This window comes from Symphalangus syndactylus, chromosome 9 (genome assembly GCF_028878055.3).
Source record: "Symphalangus syndactylus isolate Jambi chromosome 9, NHGRI_mSymSyn1-v2.1_pri, whole genome shotgun sequence".
NCBI classification, from domain to species: Eukaryota; Metazoa; Chordata; class Mammalia; order Primates; family Hylobatidae; genus Symphalangus; species Symphalangus syndactylus.
In genome coordinates this window covers 133,279,733-133,297,301 of record NC_072431.2, presented here as the reverse complement: position 1 = coordinate 133,297,301, position 17,569 = coordinate 133,279,733, and the positions used below count along the sequence as shown (strand labels likewise).

Here is a 17,569-nt window from a genome sequence, read left to right as displayed (position 1 = left end):
AACCCCTGCCTTTTTTTGTTTTCCATTTGCTTGGTAGATCTTCCTCCATCCCTTTATTTTGAGCCTATGTGCGTCTCTGCACGTGAGATGGGTTTCCTGAATACAGCACACTGATGGATCTTGACTCTTCATCCAATTTGCCAGTCTGTGTCTTTTAATTGGAGCATTTAGCCCATTTACATTTAAAGTTTATATTGTTATGTGTGAATTTGATCCTGTCATTATGATGTTAGCTGGTTATTTTGCTCATTAATTGATGCAGTTTCTTCCTAGCCTTGATGGTCTTTACAATTTGGCATGTTTTTGCAGTGGCTGGTACTGGTTGTTCCTTTCCATGTTTAGTGCTTCCTTCAGGAGCTCTTGTAAGGCAGGCCTGGTGGTGACAGAATCTCTCAGCATTTGCTTGTCTTTAAAGGATTTTATTTCTCCTTTATTTATGAAGCTTAGTTTGGCTGGATATGAGATTCTGGGTTGAAAATTCTTTTCTTTAAGAATGTTGAATATTTGCCCCCTACTCTCTTCTGGCTTGTAGAGTTTCTGCTGAGAGATCAGCTGTTAGTCTGATGGGCTTCCCTTTGTGGGTAACCCAACCTTTCTCTCTGGCTGCCCTTAACATTTTTTCCTTCATGTCAGCTTTGGTGAATCTGACAATTATGTGTCTTGGAGTTGCTCTTCTCGAGGAGCATCTTTGTGGCGTTCTCTGTATTTCCTGAATTTGAATGTTGGCCTGCCTTGCTAGATTGGGGAAATTCTCCTGGATAATATCCTGCAGAGTGTTTTCCAACTTGGTTCCATTCTCCCTGTCACTTTCTAGTCCACCAGTCAGATGTAGATTTGGTCTTTTCACATAGTCCCGTATTTCTTGGAGGCTTTGTTCGTTTCTTTTTATTCTTTTTTCTCTAAACTTCTCTGTTCGCTTCATTCCATTCGTTTCGTCTTCCATCACTGATACCCTTTCTTCCAGTTGATCACATTGGCTGCATGCGATCAACTGAATGCAGAAGTTGAGGCTTTTGCATTCGTCACGTAGCTCTCCTGCCTTGGTTTTCAGCTCTATCAGGTCCTTTAAGGACTTCTCTGCATTGGTTATTCTAGTTATCCATTCGTCTAAGTTTTTTTCAAAGCTTTTAACTTCTTTCCCATTGGTTCGAATTTCCTCCTGTAGCTCGGAGTAGTTTGATCATCTGAAGCCTTCTTCTCTTAACTCGTCAAAGTCATTCTCCATCCAGCTTTGTTCCGTTGCTGGTGAGGAGCTGCGTTCTTTGGAGGAGGAGAGGCGCTCTGATCTTTAGAGTTTACAGTTTTTCTGCTCTGTTTTTTTCCCCATCTTTATGGTTTTATCTACCTTTGGTCTCTGATGATGGTGACATACAGATGGGTTTCTGATGTGGATGTCCTTTCTGTTTGTTTGTTTTCCTTCTAACAGACAGGACCCTCAGCTGCTGGTCTGTTGGAGTTTGCTGGAGGTCCACTCCAGACCCTATTTGCCTGGGTATCAGCAGCCGTGGCTGCAGAACGGCGGATATTGATGAGCTGCAGATGTTGCTGCCTGATCATTCCTCTGGAAGTTTTGTCTCAGAGGAGTACCTGGCCGTGTGAGGTGTCAGTCCACCCCTACTGAGGGGTGCCTCCTAGTTAGGCGACTCACAGGTCAGGGAACCACTTGAGGAGGCAGTCTGCCCATTCTCAGATCTCCAGCTGTGTGCTGGGAGAACCACTACTCTTTCAAAGCTGTCAGACGGGGACATTTAAGTCTGCAGAGGTTACTGCTGTCTTTTTGTTTGTTTGTGCCCTGCCCCCAGGGGTGGAACCTACAGAGGCAGGCAGGCCTCCTTGAGCTGTGGTGGGCTCCACCCAGTTCGAGCTTTCCGGTCACTTTGTTTACCTAATCAAACAACTAACTCCACAATGGAGGTCGCCCTTCTCCCAGCCTCGCTGCAGTCTTGCAGTTTGATCTCAGACTGCTGTGCTTGCAATGAGTGAGACTCCGTGGGCGTAGGACCCTCCTAGCCAGGTGCAGGATGTAATCTCCTGGTGTGCCGTTTTTTAAGCACGTTGGAAAAGTGCAGTATTAGGGTGAGAGTGACCCGATTTTCCAGGTGCCATCTGTCACCCCTTCCCTTGGCTAGCAAAGGGAATTCCCTGACCCCTCACGCTTTCCGGGTGAGGAGATGTCTTGCCCTGCTTCGGCTCCTGCACGGTGCGCTGCACCCACTGTCCTGCACCTACTGTCTGGCACTCCCCAGTGAGATGAACCCGGTACCTCATTTGGAAATGCAGAAGTCACCTGTCTTTTGTGTCGCTCATGCTGGGAGCTATAGATCGGAGCTGTTCCTTTTCGGCCATCTTGGCTCCGAGACGGTCTTGTTGTGTCACCAGGCTGAAGTGCAGTGGCTCGATCTTGCCTCACTGCAACCTCTGCCTCCCAGGTTCAAGCGATTCTCATACCTCAGCCTCCCAGGTAGCTGGGATTACAGGCGTGTGCAACCACACTTGGCTAATTTTTAGTAGAGACAGGGTTTTAACATGTTGGCCAGGCTGGTCTCGAACTCATGGCCTCAAGTGATCCACCTGCCTCAGCCTCCCAAAGTGCTGGGATTACAGGCGTGAGCCACCATGCCTGGCCTAATTTTTTTTTAATTTTTACTAGAAGCAGGGTTTCACCATGTTGCCCAGGCTGGTCTCAAACTCCTGGGCTGAAGTGATTCGTCTTCCTCAGCCCCGGTCTACATACTCTTAAATAATACTTAGAGCTGGGCATGGTGGCTTATTCCTGTAATCTCAGCAGTTTGGGAGGGCAAGGTGGGTGGATCCCTTGGGGACAGGTGTTTGAGACCAGCCTGGCCAACGTGGTGAAACCCCGTCTCTGTACGAAAATTGCTTGGCGTGGTGGTGCACGCCTATAGTCCTAGCTACTTGGGAGACTGAGGCAGGAGAATCACTTGAACCCAAGAAGTGGAGATTACAGTGAGCTGAAATCGTGCCACTGCACTCCAGCCCAGGTGACAGAGTGAAACTCCGTCTCAAAAAATAAATAGACAAACAAATAATACTTAGAAGTTTTATTTTTGGCATACTTTTTGTTTTGAGACGGAGTCTCGCTCTGTCACCCAGGCTGGAGTGCAGTGGCGCAATCTCGGCTCACTGCAAGCTCCGCCTCATGGGTTCACGCCATTTTCCTGCCTCAGCCTGCCAAGTAGCTGGAACCACAGATGCCTGCTACCACACTCAGCTAATTTTTTTGCATTTTTAGTAGAGACGGGGTTTCACCGTGTTAGCCAGGGTGGTCTTGATCTCCTGACCTTGTAATCCGCCCGCCTCCGCCTCCCAAAGTGCTGGGATTACAGGCGTGAGCCACTGCGCCCAGCCAGCATACATATTTTTTAACGTAATTATGTTGTTTTTACTATTAGCAAAATAGATGACAGGCGGTCATACTTTATTATATATTTGATTAATAGCTTTTTATATAAAAGCACATTTTTCTATTTAGTAAGTTGGACATGTTTCCAGACATTTGTAGGCCTGGTCTCTCCCAAACACTCTATATTTTGAACATGATACTTGCTCCTCAATGAAAAATTGCTGTTTTACAGTACGATGGAAATATGCATACCTAGCTTTGAGAGCATAAAGGTAGAGGAGATATTTTAGTCCTGAAGGAGAACAGCAGTATACAAGGATAAAGAGGCAGAAAATATGGGGCTACCTGAGAGTAGATTAATATGGCTGGAGTATAGAAAGCGTATAGTGAGTGAGAAGAGATGAAACTAAAGGTAAATAAAGATTTCCAGTTAAACATGGCAGGTTAAGATATATGTTTCTTTCTACTCCTTCCTAAACCATCCTAGAAGACGGTAAAATAATAAATCCATAAACCCCTGAGGACAAAAAAAAGGCACAGAAATCAAAACACAAGAGAAGGCAATAAAATTTTGGAAGGCACAACACTAACATCGCCTAGTTTAGCAGGCCAGAGAAAACTGAAACCTATGGACAAGAAGCCAACAAACAAAGCAAGCAAATTGGTGTTGGAGAACTTTGGCGAAGGCTCAGGCCTTGAATTCATTAGGTACTTTGGAGGGAGGCATGTGGAATAGAACTAAAAACAAGAGGATTGGTTAATTTGTATTAAAGAACATTTTAACCACTTTTAACCCTACCTAGTGTTTAAAACGAAAGAAGACACGCTCTCCAGGAAATAGGATTCAATATAGGAGGTAATGGAAGGAGATGCTAGCATGAAAGCTGTGGACCAGGCATAAAGCCTACAAAGCCTACAATCTGGACAAAGCAAGATGTCCAGATTGGAATTTGACGGAGGCTCTAGAAGAAATGTTTCAAAGTTGCAAAAAGAGTACCTAAGATGTCTGAACAGTTTTACAACTGTGTAGGAATGTGGATAAATTAATGATAGGTACATAGTAACCAAAAAGAGCAACCAGATACTCAAGGAAAACAAAGTTGTGGAAGGAAGGAAATGTAATTAAAGCATACTTCATTACTTATCTGTGAATACTATTTAGTTAACATGTAAAAAATATTGATTTTACAAACTACGTAGTTTCTATAATATGTTTAAGAAGAAGAAAAAATTTGTCAACCTCTGTTAAGTGTATGGAGTCTAGAGCCAGATGATCAGTTTGAATAACATTTCTGTTTTTATTACCGTCCTAATAAATAACTTCTGTGCTTCATCTGTAAAATGGGGATAGAATAATGCCAAACTGTCCTAAGGGTTGTTATATGTGCACATTTACTTAATGCAGTGCCATGTGTTAGTAATTATAAGAAGAGGATAGAGACAAGTGAACTGTATTTGGTGGATAAGAGTAACGGTTTAACAACAAAAAATACAAAGCATGCTGTTTGAAAACTTGGAGGTAAATAAGATAAGAATGGAAAGTTTTTGCCTCTTGAGTAACAGGAGTTAGGAATGTGGTAGGTTGTGGCAGCAGACAGACTACTTGTCTTCATTGTAAGCCTTGAATGTCACCTTTTAAAGTTTGTACACATGAGGAAACACTTCAAAAAATAGGAAGAGTCTTTTGTGTTTAGCCAGTGTATGGAGTTTCAGTTGCGTAGCATTTGTGTTTATTACGGAAATCTTTAAACATTGCAGAACAGCAATATGATGAGCCCATCACCTTGCTTTAACCATTATCAACTCATAGCCAATTTTGTCTTACCTTTAGCAGCACCTTTGAGCACCACTGTATTATTTTGAAGCAAGTCCTGAACCTTACATGATTTCCATTGCAAATGGCCTCATATGTGGCCCTAGAAACTGTGGATCCTAAGAAGTAAAGGTCTGAAGAAAGACCTTTACTGACCAGCTGCAAGTAGTGCAGTTAGCTTATCATCTTCAAGTACAGCGCTTTCTAACTCTGCCAGTGTTTGAAGCAAAGCTATGCTCTTTCTTGGCCTCCCTCAGCCAGTGACCAAGTGTGACAGTGCTTCTAGATTTGGCAATTTCTGCCCAATGTTAATTTCACACCTGAGCTTACCATTAGGCTGGCCAAGATGTTGTCAGAGTTGAACAACACTCAGGCTTTTACTGCCCCTTCCTTCTTTCAAAATGATAGACCAGCATCATGGTCTAAGGGCTTTTACTGCCTAGTTCTCCTTTCTTTCCCTATCTTTCATAGGTGTTACCTTCATCTTGTCTGTTTGCCAGAGTATCCAACGGACAAAATGGCTTTAAAAGGATTCTTTTTAGAGATTGCGGAAAAGAGTTAACATCAGATCTGAGACTGGTATCCCTAAAATGGTCAGCTTATATGGGTTGGCCCTGGCCTGCTGTTTGGAAACCTTCGATTTCAAGAACATTCCCATTTTCTGATTAAAAATAGTTCTCTGTGCCTAAACTGTTTTTGCAAACAGTATGGTTTATGCTGAACACTTGCTTCTGGGAGTCTGGAATTCCCGTATGTACTAGGCAGTACCTATTATCAGCCCCTAATTGCCTTGAATGCTCTAATCTGCCCTAGCAGACAATATTTGCCATGTGTTGTCACAGTTGGTTGTTGGAGGCATTAAGCATGCCCTGTGTGACTCTACTAGGAGATGACTCAGCTTGTGTCTGGTTTCCTCTGGTCACCTCATGTGCCTTTTCCCTTTGCTGATTTTGCTTTTCATTGTTGTTAGTTTTTTGACTATATTAACTCAGCCATGGGTATAGCTTCATGCTGTAATGTGTAGAGGAGTCCTGTGAGTTCCACTACATCGTTGAACCTGGGAATGGACTTGGAAATGCTGATATACAAAGTGTAACAACAAATGTCACATAAAATTCCCAATGATTCCTTAACATCAGTAACCAATCAGTGTTCACAGTTGCTTAATTATCTATTTAAAAATGTACTTAGGTTGTTCAAATAAGGATCAAAAACAAACCCCACCCATTACATTTAGTTGGTAAGTCTCGATCTACAGATTTCTTCCCATTCCCCCCCCCCATTTATTTAAATAAACTGTGTCATTTGTCTTGTACAATTTTCTCAGTCTGGATTTTACTGATCACATTCCTGTAGTGATATTTGATGCATTCTTCTGTTATGTGTTAGTTTCCTGAGAAGCTGATAAGTACATCTAAAGTTTGATTTGATTTAAACTCTATTAGATAAGACTACTTGGGAGACAGTGTTTGTTTACCTATGGCATGGTCAGGAGACACATAATACTCTTCTGTGGTAAGATTCAGGTGTTGTCAGCCAGATACACTCAAAATTTGTTACCAGCTTGTATTGTAATTCCCTAGAATCCTTCAAAGGTTGACCAGTGAGGTTGATACTTTCAAGTATTGTTATGAACTCCCAGTGCCTTTTAACACCTATTTTTAACCTATCCCAGTTGTTACTTTAGTGCTTGGATTGTTTGTTTGTTTGTTTGTTTTGAGACAGAGTCTCGGTCTGTCACCAGGCTGGAGTGCAGTGGCACAATCTGGGCTCACTGCAGTCTCTGCCTCCCTGGGTTCAAGCGATTCTCCTGCCTCAGCCTCCCACCTAGTTTTTTAAGTAACAATATTTGTTAGTTTGGTTTATGCTTCTGTTTTAATAAAAGTGTATTGTGTATATATGCATTTGTATATACGCTGTATACCCATATCTAATGTATATATGTGTATTTATACGTATATACACTAGATAGAAAATAGAAACTACACATAACCGTTTGCACCTTATTTTTTTTAAGTTTGTATATCCTGGAGATCACTTCATAGTATATGTTTCTCATTTCTTTTTTATAGGAGCACAATATTCTATTATGTACCTGTATCGTGTTATCTTAAGGGTTTCTGTTATGGACGTTTGATTGTTTTTAGACCTGTTACAAATAGTGCAGCTGTAAATAGCCTTGTGTATCTTTTCATCAGGATTTTATTTATGTCCAGGATAGAGTCCTAGAGATGGAATTCCTGGGTCAGAAAGTAAATGTATAGACAGTGTTTCTGGTAATTAACGGATTCCCCTCTAAGAGGGGAAAATACCACTTTGTATTTGTCAGCAATATATGAGAGTACTTGTTTTCCCATAGCCTGTCAACAAATTGTAATCAAACTTCATAAAATATTTTAAGTAGGTCTGTGTCTTAGAATCTTCATTTTGGTAGAAGTATGGTATGGATTGAAAGGTGTGATCCTAAAGATGGGGAAATGTGTTGGGCCTAGTCTGAGAAAGGTAGATTTTAAGTAAGGAGATGGAGTTACATTAAACAATTATTAACAGATTATCATAAGTGGGACTAAGTAACTGGATAAAGGCAATATAAGATAAATTGGAGATAACTCTTACACTTCTAAGAGCATGAAGGGTTTTTCTCAGAGAATACTGAGCACCAGCAGATTATGGGGTAGGGGGATTCCATTTTGGATGCTTTGCATTTGAGGTGCTTCTGGGACATTTCAGTTCGGGGTGTAGATGGTTATATGAATCTGAAAAGGTTGGGCGAGAGTGGAGCTTTAGAGTTATCACTGTATATTTTAAAATATGTGTAGCTGAAGATGCCCAGGAAAATATTAGGTAATATTTGAGCGCATAATAGGTTGCCGACTTTAAGAGTAGTTTTATGTTCCTTTTCTGTTTTTGTTTTTGTTTTTTCCCCTAGCAATTGACTTACTGTCTCCTTGGCTAGAATTTAAAAATGTATGCTTCATTTTCATGACTTATCTTTTACAGACTTAACTATGTACGTGTATGAGTACAGATAGAATATATATAATCCACTACATAATTGTCTCCTGAGTTTGTACAAATTTAGTTTTGGTGTAGGAATAGCTTAAATTCCCTTGCTGTGGTGCCCTGTCTCCACAGCAAGGGAATTTAAAACTTTGTTGAGGTTCTCTACTTAGTTCAAAATCTTTTCCATTCTGGGTATTTAATTTTGACAAAGTTAGGTTAATGGAGGTGGTTCTTTTGCCACTTAAATATGCTTTTTACAATGTTATTAAAAACATACAGAATGATGATAATGATGTTGTCCAAATAATTTCACTTTATAGCTGAGAAAGGAATATCATATGAAATAGAACAGGTTCTGTCTTACATGGACTTAAGAATATTGAGGCAGGAAATGAATTTACAACTGTAGAATTAGAAAAGCACTAAAAGATCTAGTTTAACCTCATTTTATAGATTGAGAAAAATGTTTATTATTTTTCTGACCAAACCATTGTGAAACAACATGAGTGTATAAATACCAGATGTTGGGCTACAGACTTTAAATTTAGGTTTGACCATTAAAAAATGGGATTGGCCGAGGCGGGCGGATCACGAGGTCAGGAGATTGAGACACCATCCTGGCTAACATGGTGAAATCCCGTCTCTACTAAAAATAACAAAAAACCAACCAGGAGTGGTGGCAGGCGCTTGTAGTCCCAGTTACTTGGGAGGCTGAGGCAGGAGAATCACTTGAACCCGGGAGGCGGAGGTTACACTGAGCTAAGATCATGCCATCGCACTCCAACCTGGGCAACAGAGTAAGACTCTGTCTCAAAAAAAAAAAAGTGAGGATTGAAATGGAGAAGAGTAGAACCATAGACATAATTTTGTGCTTGTCAGGTTCCTTTAAGATTATTTCTGCATAATATAAAAATACTAACTGACATTTACTTACCCCCATTGTGTACTGTTCTAAGTGATTTAAAAGACTTCTCATTTTAGTTCTCAAAACCACCATATGAGATACAGTTATCATTAGGTACATTTTACAGATTAGAAATATAGTCCAAAAGGTTTGGTAACTTTCCCAAGTATACACAGTGGCCAGAAGCTAAGTTGAGGGATTGGTGGGAAGTTGAGGGAGAAGCTAAATTGGGAATCTAAACCTAGGCAGGCTGAAAATAAAACATCTTTTGAGTGAAGACACCAGGATTGATACAAGGATCCAAAACCTTGTCACATGAGTTGAAGGAAATTCATTAAAAATGGTTTGAATTAGGAAAGAAGATGATTGAGGCTGGCAGGGACATTTAGGCTAAGTATTAGATCTGTTGTGGCAAGAGTGTGTCGATTTCTTCATGGACTTAAGGCATAGAATGAGTTCCAAAAGCTTATCTTTGATTTAGTATCAAGTACCTTCTCTTTCTTATGTCAGAACTGTGTGAATGCAGAGTGGCTTTTCTTAGAGTTAAAACTGCCGCCCCTCCGCCCCCATCACCTACTGTAAGATCCCACACAGGATTAATATCTATTTAATCTAAATGGATTAGGTACACTATTAGAGTCCTGAGCTTATGTAGTCCTTGTTTGATTTGGCAGAGCCAGAGCTAGCTGCTTCTAACTTCAGGCCCACTTTGGTTTTGAGCAGGCCACTCTTAGTTGGGTAACAGTTCAATATTTCTTCCCTTAGTTTCTACCTTTTTAATGCTGCCTCACTAGGATATGATATTTAATATCATAAATACTAATTCCTATATTTCTATGGCACAGTGGGTTTTTAAACTTGAGCATGCATTGGAATCACTGAGGGCATTTGTAAATGTGGATTGCTGGACCTCATTTCCAGAATTTCTGACTAAGGGTCTGAGATGGAGCCCAAGAATTTGGATTTCCAGATGATGTTGATGCTGCTGATCTGGAGACCATACTTTGAGAACCACTGCTGTAGTAGCCTGGCCTACCTTTGATAGGTTGAGCTTTTTAAGAGTAAGAACCAGATGTTACTCATTTCTTTGTCCCTCTACTACCTAGCAATACATAGGAGCAGCAGTGTTTTTTGTTTGTTTGTTTGTTTTTTTTTTTGAGACGGAGTCCCGCTGTGTCCCCCACTTTCAAGTTCTAGGGTACATGTGCACAACGAGCTAGTTTGTTACGTATGCATACGTGTGCCATGTTGGTGTGCTGCACCCATTAACTTGTCATTTACATTAGGTGTATCTCCTAATGCTATCCCTCCCCCCTCTCTCCACCCCACAACAGGCCCGGGTGTGTGATGTTCCCCTTCCTGTGTCCAAGTGTTCTCATTGTTCAATTCCCACCTATGAGTGAGAGCATGCGGTGTTTGGTTTTTTGTCCTTGTGATAGTTTGCTGAGAGTGATGGTTTCCAGCTTCATCCATGTCCCTACAAAAGACATGAACTCATCCTTTTTTTATGGCTGCATAGTATTCCATGGTGTATATGTGCCACATTTTCTTAATCCAGTCTATCATTGATGGACATTTGGGTTGGTTCCAAGTCTTTGCTATTGTGAATAGTGCCACAATGAACATACTTGAGGAGCAGCAGGTCTTAATTTTATAGAAGCCTGTGTGGACTGTTACTGATTTCTTTGGTCTGATGATATCAGGAAGTTAAGCCTAAAATTGAAGAACCTGGCTCAGCATGATTGCTTATGCCTGTAATCCGAGCACTTTGGGAGGCCAAGATAGGAGAATTGCTTGAGCCCAGGAGTCTGAGACCAGCCTGGGCAACATGGTGAGACCCTGTCTCCACAAAAAGTTTTAAAACTAGCCGGGCGTAGTGGCATGCATCTGTAGCCCCCGCTTCTTGGGAGGCTGAGGTAAGAGGATTGCTTGAGCCTGGGAGGCCAAGGCTGCAGTGAGCATGATCACACCACTGCACTCCAGCCTGGGTGATAGATGAGACCCTGTCTCTAAAAACAATAAATAAAAATACATAAAATTGAAGAACCTTATAAAGCTTTAGGTTCAGGTCAGGTTAGGTTTGTAATACTTACTATTAGGAAATACACGTACAGCCAAGGTACTGCTAGAATCTTTACATGGTTTTACTTTCTGATGAAATTTCTTGGCTTTTTTCTTTTTAAAATGTTTCTAGAGAGCTGGCTACATATAAAAACTAGAATCTGTTTTTTCCTGACTTTTTAATGATCGCCATTCTGACTGGCGTGATATGGTATCTCATTGTTGTTTTGATTTGCATTTCTCTAATGACCAGTGATGATGAGCTTTTTTTCATGTGTTTGTTGGCCTTATAAATGTCTCCTTTTGAGAACTGTCTGTTCATATCCTTTGCCCACTTTTCGATGGGGTGGTTTGTTTTTTTCTTGTAAATTTGTTTAAGTTCTTTGTAGATTCTGGATATTAGTTCTTTGTAGATTCTGGATATTAGCCCTTTGTCAGATGGATAGATTGCAAAAATATTCTCCCATTCTGTAGATTGCCTGTTCACTCTGATGATAGTTTCTTTTGCTGTGCAGAAGCTCTTTAGTTTAATGAGATCCCATTTGTCAGTTTTGGCTTCTGTTGCCATTGCTTTTGGTGTTTTGGACATGGAGTCTTTGCCCATGCCTTTATGCGGCATGGTATTGCTTAGGTTTTCTTCTAGGGTTTTTATGGTTTTAGGTCTTACGTTTAAGTCTTTAATCCATCTTGAGTTAATTTTTATTTAAGGTTTAAGGAAAGGGTCCAGTTTCAGTTTTCTATATATGGCTAGCCAGTTTTCCCAATGCCATTTATTAAATAGGGAATCCTTTCCCCATTTCTTGTTTTTGTCAGGATTGTCAAAGATCAGGTGGTTGAAGATGTGTGGCATTATTTCTGAGACCTCTGTTCAGTTCCATTGGTCTATATGTCTGTTTTGGTACCAGTACCATGCTGTTCTGGTTACTGTAGCCTTGTATAGTTTGAAGTCAGGTAGCATGATGCCACCAGGTTTGTTCTTTTTGCTTAGGATACTGTTGGCTATACGGCCTCTTTTTTAGTTCCATATGAAATTTAAAGTAGTTTTTTATAATTCTGTGAAGAAAGTCAATGGCAGTTTGATGGGGACAGCATTGAGTCTATAAATTACTTTGGGAAGTATGGGCATTTTCACAATACTGATTATTCCTATCCACGAGCATGGAATGTTGTTCCATTTGTTTGTGTCCTCTCATTTCCTTGAGCAGTGGTTTGTATTTCTCCTTGGTGAGGTCTTTCACATCCCTTGTAAGTTGTATTCCTAGGTATTTTATTCTCTTTGTAGCGATTGTGAATGGGAGTTCACTCATGATTTGGCTCTGTTTGTCTGTTATTGGTGTATAGGAATCCTTGTGATTTTTGCACATTGATTTTGTATCCTGAGACTTTGCTGAAGTTGCTTATCAGCTTGAGGAGATTTGGGGCTGAGACGATGGGGTTTTCTAAATACACAATCATGTCATCTGCAATCAGAGACAATTTGACTTCCTCTTTTCCTGTTTGAATACTTTCTTTTCTCTTGCCTGATTGCCCTGGCCAATACTGTGTTGAATAGGAGTGGTGAGAGAGGGCATCCTTGTGTTGTCTTGTGCCAGTTTTCAAAGGGAATGCTTCCAGTTTTTGCCCATTCAGTATGATATTGGCTATGGGTTGGTCATAAATAGCTCTTATTATTTTGAGATACATTCCATCAAAACCTAGTTTATTGAGAGTTTTTAGCATGAAGGGGTTGAATTTTGTAGAAGGCCTTTTCTGCGTCTGTTAAGATAATCATGTGATTTTTGTCATTGGTTCTGTTTATGTGATGGATTGTGTTTATTGATTTGCATATGTTGAACCAGCCTTGCTTCCCAGGGATGAAGCCGACTTTGATCATGGCGGATAAGCTTTTTGATATATGCTGCTGAATTCGGTTTGCCAGTATTTTATTGAGGATTTTCGCATCAATGTTCATAGGGATATTGAGTTTGCCAGTATTTTACTGAGGATTTTCGCATCCATATTCATAGGGATATTTCTTTTTTTGTTGTGTCTCTGCCAGGTTTTGGTATCAGGATGATGTTGGCCTCATAAAATGAGTTAGGGAGGAGTTCCTCTTTTCCTATTGTTGGGAATAGTTTCAGAAGAAACGGTACCCAGCTCCTCTTTGTACCTCTGGTAGAATTCAGCTGTGAATCCGTCTGGTCCTAGGCTTTTTTTGGTTGGTAGGCTATAAATTACTGCCTCAATTTCGGAACTTGTTATTGGTCTATTTAGGGATTCGACTTCTTCCTGGTTTAGTCTTAGGAGGGTGTATGTGTCCAGGAATTTATACATTTCTTCTAGATTTTCTAGTTTATTTGTGTAGAGGTGTTTATAGTATTCTCTGATGGTAGTTTGTATTTCTGTGGGATTGGTGGTGATATCCCGTTTATCATTTTTTATTGTGTCTATTTGGTTCTTTTTTCTTTTCTTTATTAGTCTGGCTGGCGGTCTGTTTTGCTGTTCTTTTCAAAAAACTAGCTCCTGGATTGTTGATTTTTTTTTTTTTTTTTTTTTTTTTGAAGGGTTTTTCATGTCTCTATCTCCTTCAGTTCTGTTCTCATCTTAGTTATTTCTTGTCTTCTGCTAGCTTTTGAATGCGTTTGCTCTTGCTTCTCTAGTTCTTTTAACGCTGGAGAGGATGTGGAGAAATAGGAACGCTTTTATACTGTTGGTGGGAGTGTAAATTAGTTCAACCATTGTGGAGGACAATTCCTCAAGGATCTAGAACCAGAAATACCATTTGACCCAGCAATCCCATTACTGGGTGGTATATACCCAAAGGATTATAAATCATTCTACTATAAAGACACGATTATTGCAACACTGTTCACAATAGCAAAGACTTGGAACCAACCCAAATGCCCGTCGATGATAGACTGGATAAAGAAAATGTGGCACATACACACCACGGAATACTATGCAGCCATAAAAAAGGATGAGTTCCTGTCCTTTGCAGGGACATAGATGAAGCTGGAAACCATCATTCTCAGCAAACTAACACAGGAACAGAAAACCAAACACCGCATGTTCTCACTGATAAGTGGAAGTTGAACAATGAGAACCCATGGACACAGGGAGGGGAACATAACATAGCGGGGCCTGTTGGAGGGTGGGGGGCTAGGGGAAGGATAGCATTAGGAGAAATACCTAATGTAGATGACGGGTTGATGGGTGCAGCAAATTACCATGGCATATGTATACCAAGGTAACAAACCTGCACGTTCTGCACAGGTATCCAAGAACTTACATTTAAGAAAAAAAAAAGAAAGAAACTGGAATCTTTCCTTTCTCTTTCAGGGAAAATGGAGGCTATTGGAATATGCTAGGTTCATGTTCTTACAAGTATTGCAAATGGCAGAACTTGAAGAACTTGTAGAAAGATCAGAAAGAGGCCATCATCTAGTCCTATTAAAACTTAAACTTGGGGCCGGGTGCGGTGGCTTATGCCTGTAATCCTAGCACTTTGTGAGACTGAGGCAAGTGAATCACCTGAGGTCAGGAGTTCGAGACCAGCCTGGCCAATGTGGCAAAACCCCGTCTCTACTAAAAATTCAAAAATTAACCAGGAGTGGTGGCACATGCCTGTAATCCCAGCTACTTAGGAGACTGAGGCAGGAGAATCACTTGAACCCAGGAGGTGGAGGTGGTGGTGAGCTGAGATCGCACCACTGCACTCCAGCCTGGCTGACAGAGTAAGACTCCATCTCAAAAAAACAAACAAACAAAAACTTGAGTCTTGACATGGTGGCTCATGCTGGTAATCCCGGTACTTTGGGAGGCCAAGACAGGGGTTTTCTTGAGGCCAGGAGTTCAAAACCAGCCTCATGAACATAGTAAGACCCTGCTTCTACAAAAGAAAAACATATTAGCTGGGTGTGGTGGCACATGCCTGTAGTACCAGCTACTCAGGCAGCTCAGGCTTGGGGATTTCTTGAGCCCATTAGTTTGAGGCTACAGTGAGCTGTTATCATGTCACTGGACTGCAGCCTAGGTGACAGAGTGAGACCTTGTCTCAGAAACCAAAACAAAACTTGGGTTAAAAAAATGCAGAGCAAGAGCTTGTGTTTTTATCACCCTCCCCAGTCCCGTATTTTCCCAGCTAGCAGTGAATGTCTTAATAAGACTTTAACAAGAATTGTTTTGCTCTGGGAAGTCAAATCATGAGTGTATATCATTTAAGTGCCATTACAAATATTCAGTCTCCTTTTGAATATCTAGATTATAACAGTAATACGCGACTGAATAGATACACTACATATAGTTTATTCTAGAAAAATAGTATATAGCTCCCTCAAAGTAGATGATTGTGGTTCTTGAATGTGAGCTGAGCAGTTACTTGCCTGACAACCTGCAAGCCATGAAGAGATCACATCTCCAAGGCCTAGTGGGAATGGGGAAGAGGGTTCATGCTCATACTTACAGAAACTACCCTGTAGGTATCACAGTACAGGTGAGAAACCAGCATGAAGTAACACCTGCTATTTAAGGACACTGCAACCTATTTTACTCTTTCTCTTAGATGATTAACTCAGCAAATTAGATTTTTCTGTACATTGCATAAAACTTCAGTTGTCTTTGGTAATCATAAGCCATATGGTTTTCTCTCTCCTCAGATACCCAGAAAGCGGTACTCTAGAAATGAATGTCAAGGATCTTAGACCACGAGCTAGAACCATTTTGAAATGGAATGAACTAAATGTTGGTGATGTGGTAATGGTTAATTATAATGTAGAAAGTCCTGGACAAAGAGGATTCTGGTTTGATGCAGAAATTACCACACTGAAGACAATCTCAAGGACCAAAAAAGAACTTCGTGTGAAAATTTTCCTGGGGTAAGATTGTCTTCACTGGTTCTGTTTAATTACTGAATTGATCAAGGAATGTATTTTTAGGTATTAAGCACGTGTACCTTAGTAAAAAAAAAGATGGAGTCCATAAAAGATGGAAATTTCCATACTGAAGGAGAATATTTTTATAAATTCTTAAGATTTTTTAAAAGTTAAGAATGGCTTAGATCTTCAACTTTAAGGTTGAAGATACTGTTTGGATGAATGTTGGAAATAACTGAGTGTTTTATTACGGAAATTCTTACTTCCTCGTTGGATTCTTATAGATTGAACAAAACAATATATAAAACATTTAAATAACTCTAATTGCTACGAAGATCTGTGTTGATGTAATAGCAGTGGATGACTACTTAACCAGCTGTCTGCTGGACTTCTAAGACTAGCTGAAATTTTCCTTCATAGTAATTTTTCAACTTACAGAATTTAAACTTAATGAAGAGAATTCAGAATGCAAAATGTCACCTGAATCAAATCATTCAGATATTTCTATCATTTCTTTCTTTTCTTTTCTTTTCTTTTCTTTTCTTTTCTTTTCTTTTCTGCCTCTCTCTCTCTCTCTCTCCCTCCCTCCCCCTCTCTCCCTCTCCCCTTCTCCCCCTCCCCCTCCCTTCCTCTCTCTCCTCTCTTGTTCTGTCACCCAGGCTGGAGTGCAGTGGCGCGATCTCGGCTCACTGCAAGCTCTGCCTCCTGGGTTCACGCGATTCTCCTGCCTCAGCCTCCTGAGCAGCTGGGACTACAGGCGCCCGCCACCGCGCCCGGCTAATTTTTGTATTTTTTAGTGGAGACGGAGTTTCACCGTGTTAGCCAGGATGGTCTCAACTCCTGCCCTCAAGTGATGTACCCGCCTCTGCCTCCCAAAGTGTTGGGATTACAGGCATCAGCCACTGCGCCCAGCTCTCTATCATTAATTTTTTAAGAAATACGTTCAGATGTTTCCCAAAGTGATAAAGTACTAGGCATTATTTGAGTTACTTTTTTATACTTTGTAAAACATTGTCACTCTTCTTCTGTGTCTGCTGCTCCTGAATAATTTGCTGAATAGTCACTAATTTCCTTTTTAATAAATAAAATCTGTTAATCGTTTCCAGTTCTTTATTATCAGTAATTACATAAACATCCTTTTATATGCATTTTTGTGCATTTCTTTTCTTTAGAATAAATTGTTAGATTTGTTGTATTGAGCACTGAGGGTTTTAGAATAACCTTGACAATTTTTGTTTTTTTTTTTAAAAAAAAGAGAAACAGCTAAATGAATATTCGTGTCAAGTTCTGATTAACTGGATTAGTGATACGAGGTGACAAATCTTAGAACAATGATTAAAAATCTAAAGCGAGGATAGGCAAGCTTATAGCCCACTAGCTGTCTATTTTTGTAAAGTATCATTGGAACACAACAATGGCCATTGATTTATGTATTATCTGTGGCTATTTTTGTGTTCAACAGTATTGTTGAATGATTGCAACTGAGACCATCTAGCCTGCAAAGCCAAAACTACTTACTTTCTGGCTGTTCATGGGAAAAGTTTGCTGACTCCTGAGATTTAAAAAAAAAAAAA

At 40.3% G+C, this 17,569-nt stretch overlaps 1 protein-coding gene across 3 annotated transcripts in view; it reads left to right on the top strand.

Annotated features, from left to right (window-relative positions):
* Positions 1 to 17,569, top strand: part of UHRF2 (ubiquitin like with PHD and ring finger domains 2) — a 101,417-nt gene that overhangs the window by 38,417 nt on the left and 45,431 nt on the right. For all 3 annotated transcript variants that reach the window (XR_010113579.1, XM_055294291.2, XM_063609195.1), the window contains exon 4: positions 15,780 to 15,998. Coding sequence is in view for 2 of the 3 variants with exons in the window: in XM_055294291.2 (XP_055150266.1) it covers positions 15,780 to 15,998 (219 nt within the window). In the remaining variant the exon portion in view is untranslated. The remainder of the gene's footprint in view (positions 1 to 15,779; positions 15,999 to 17,569) is intronic.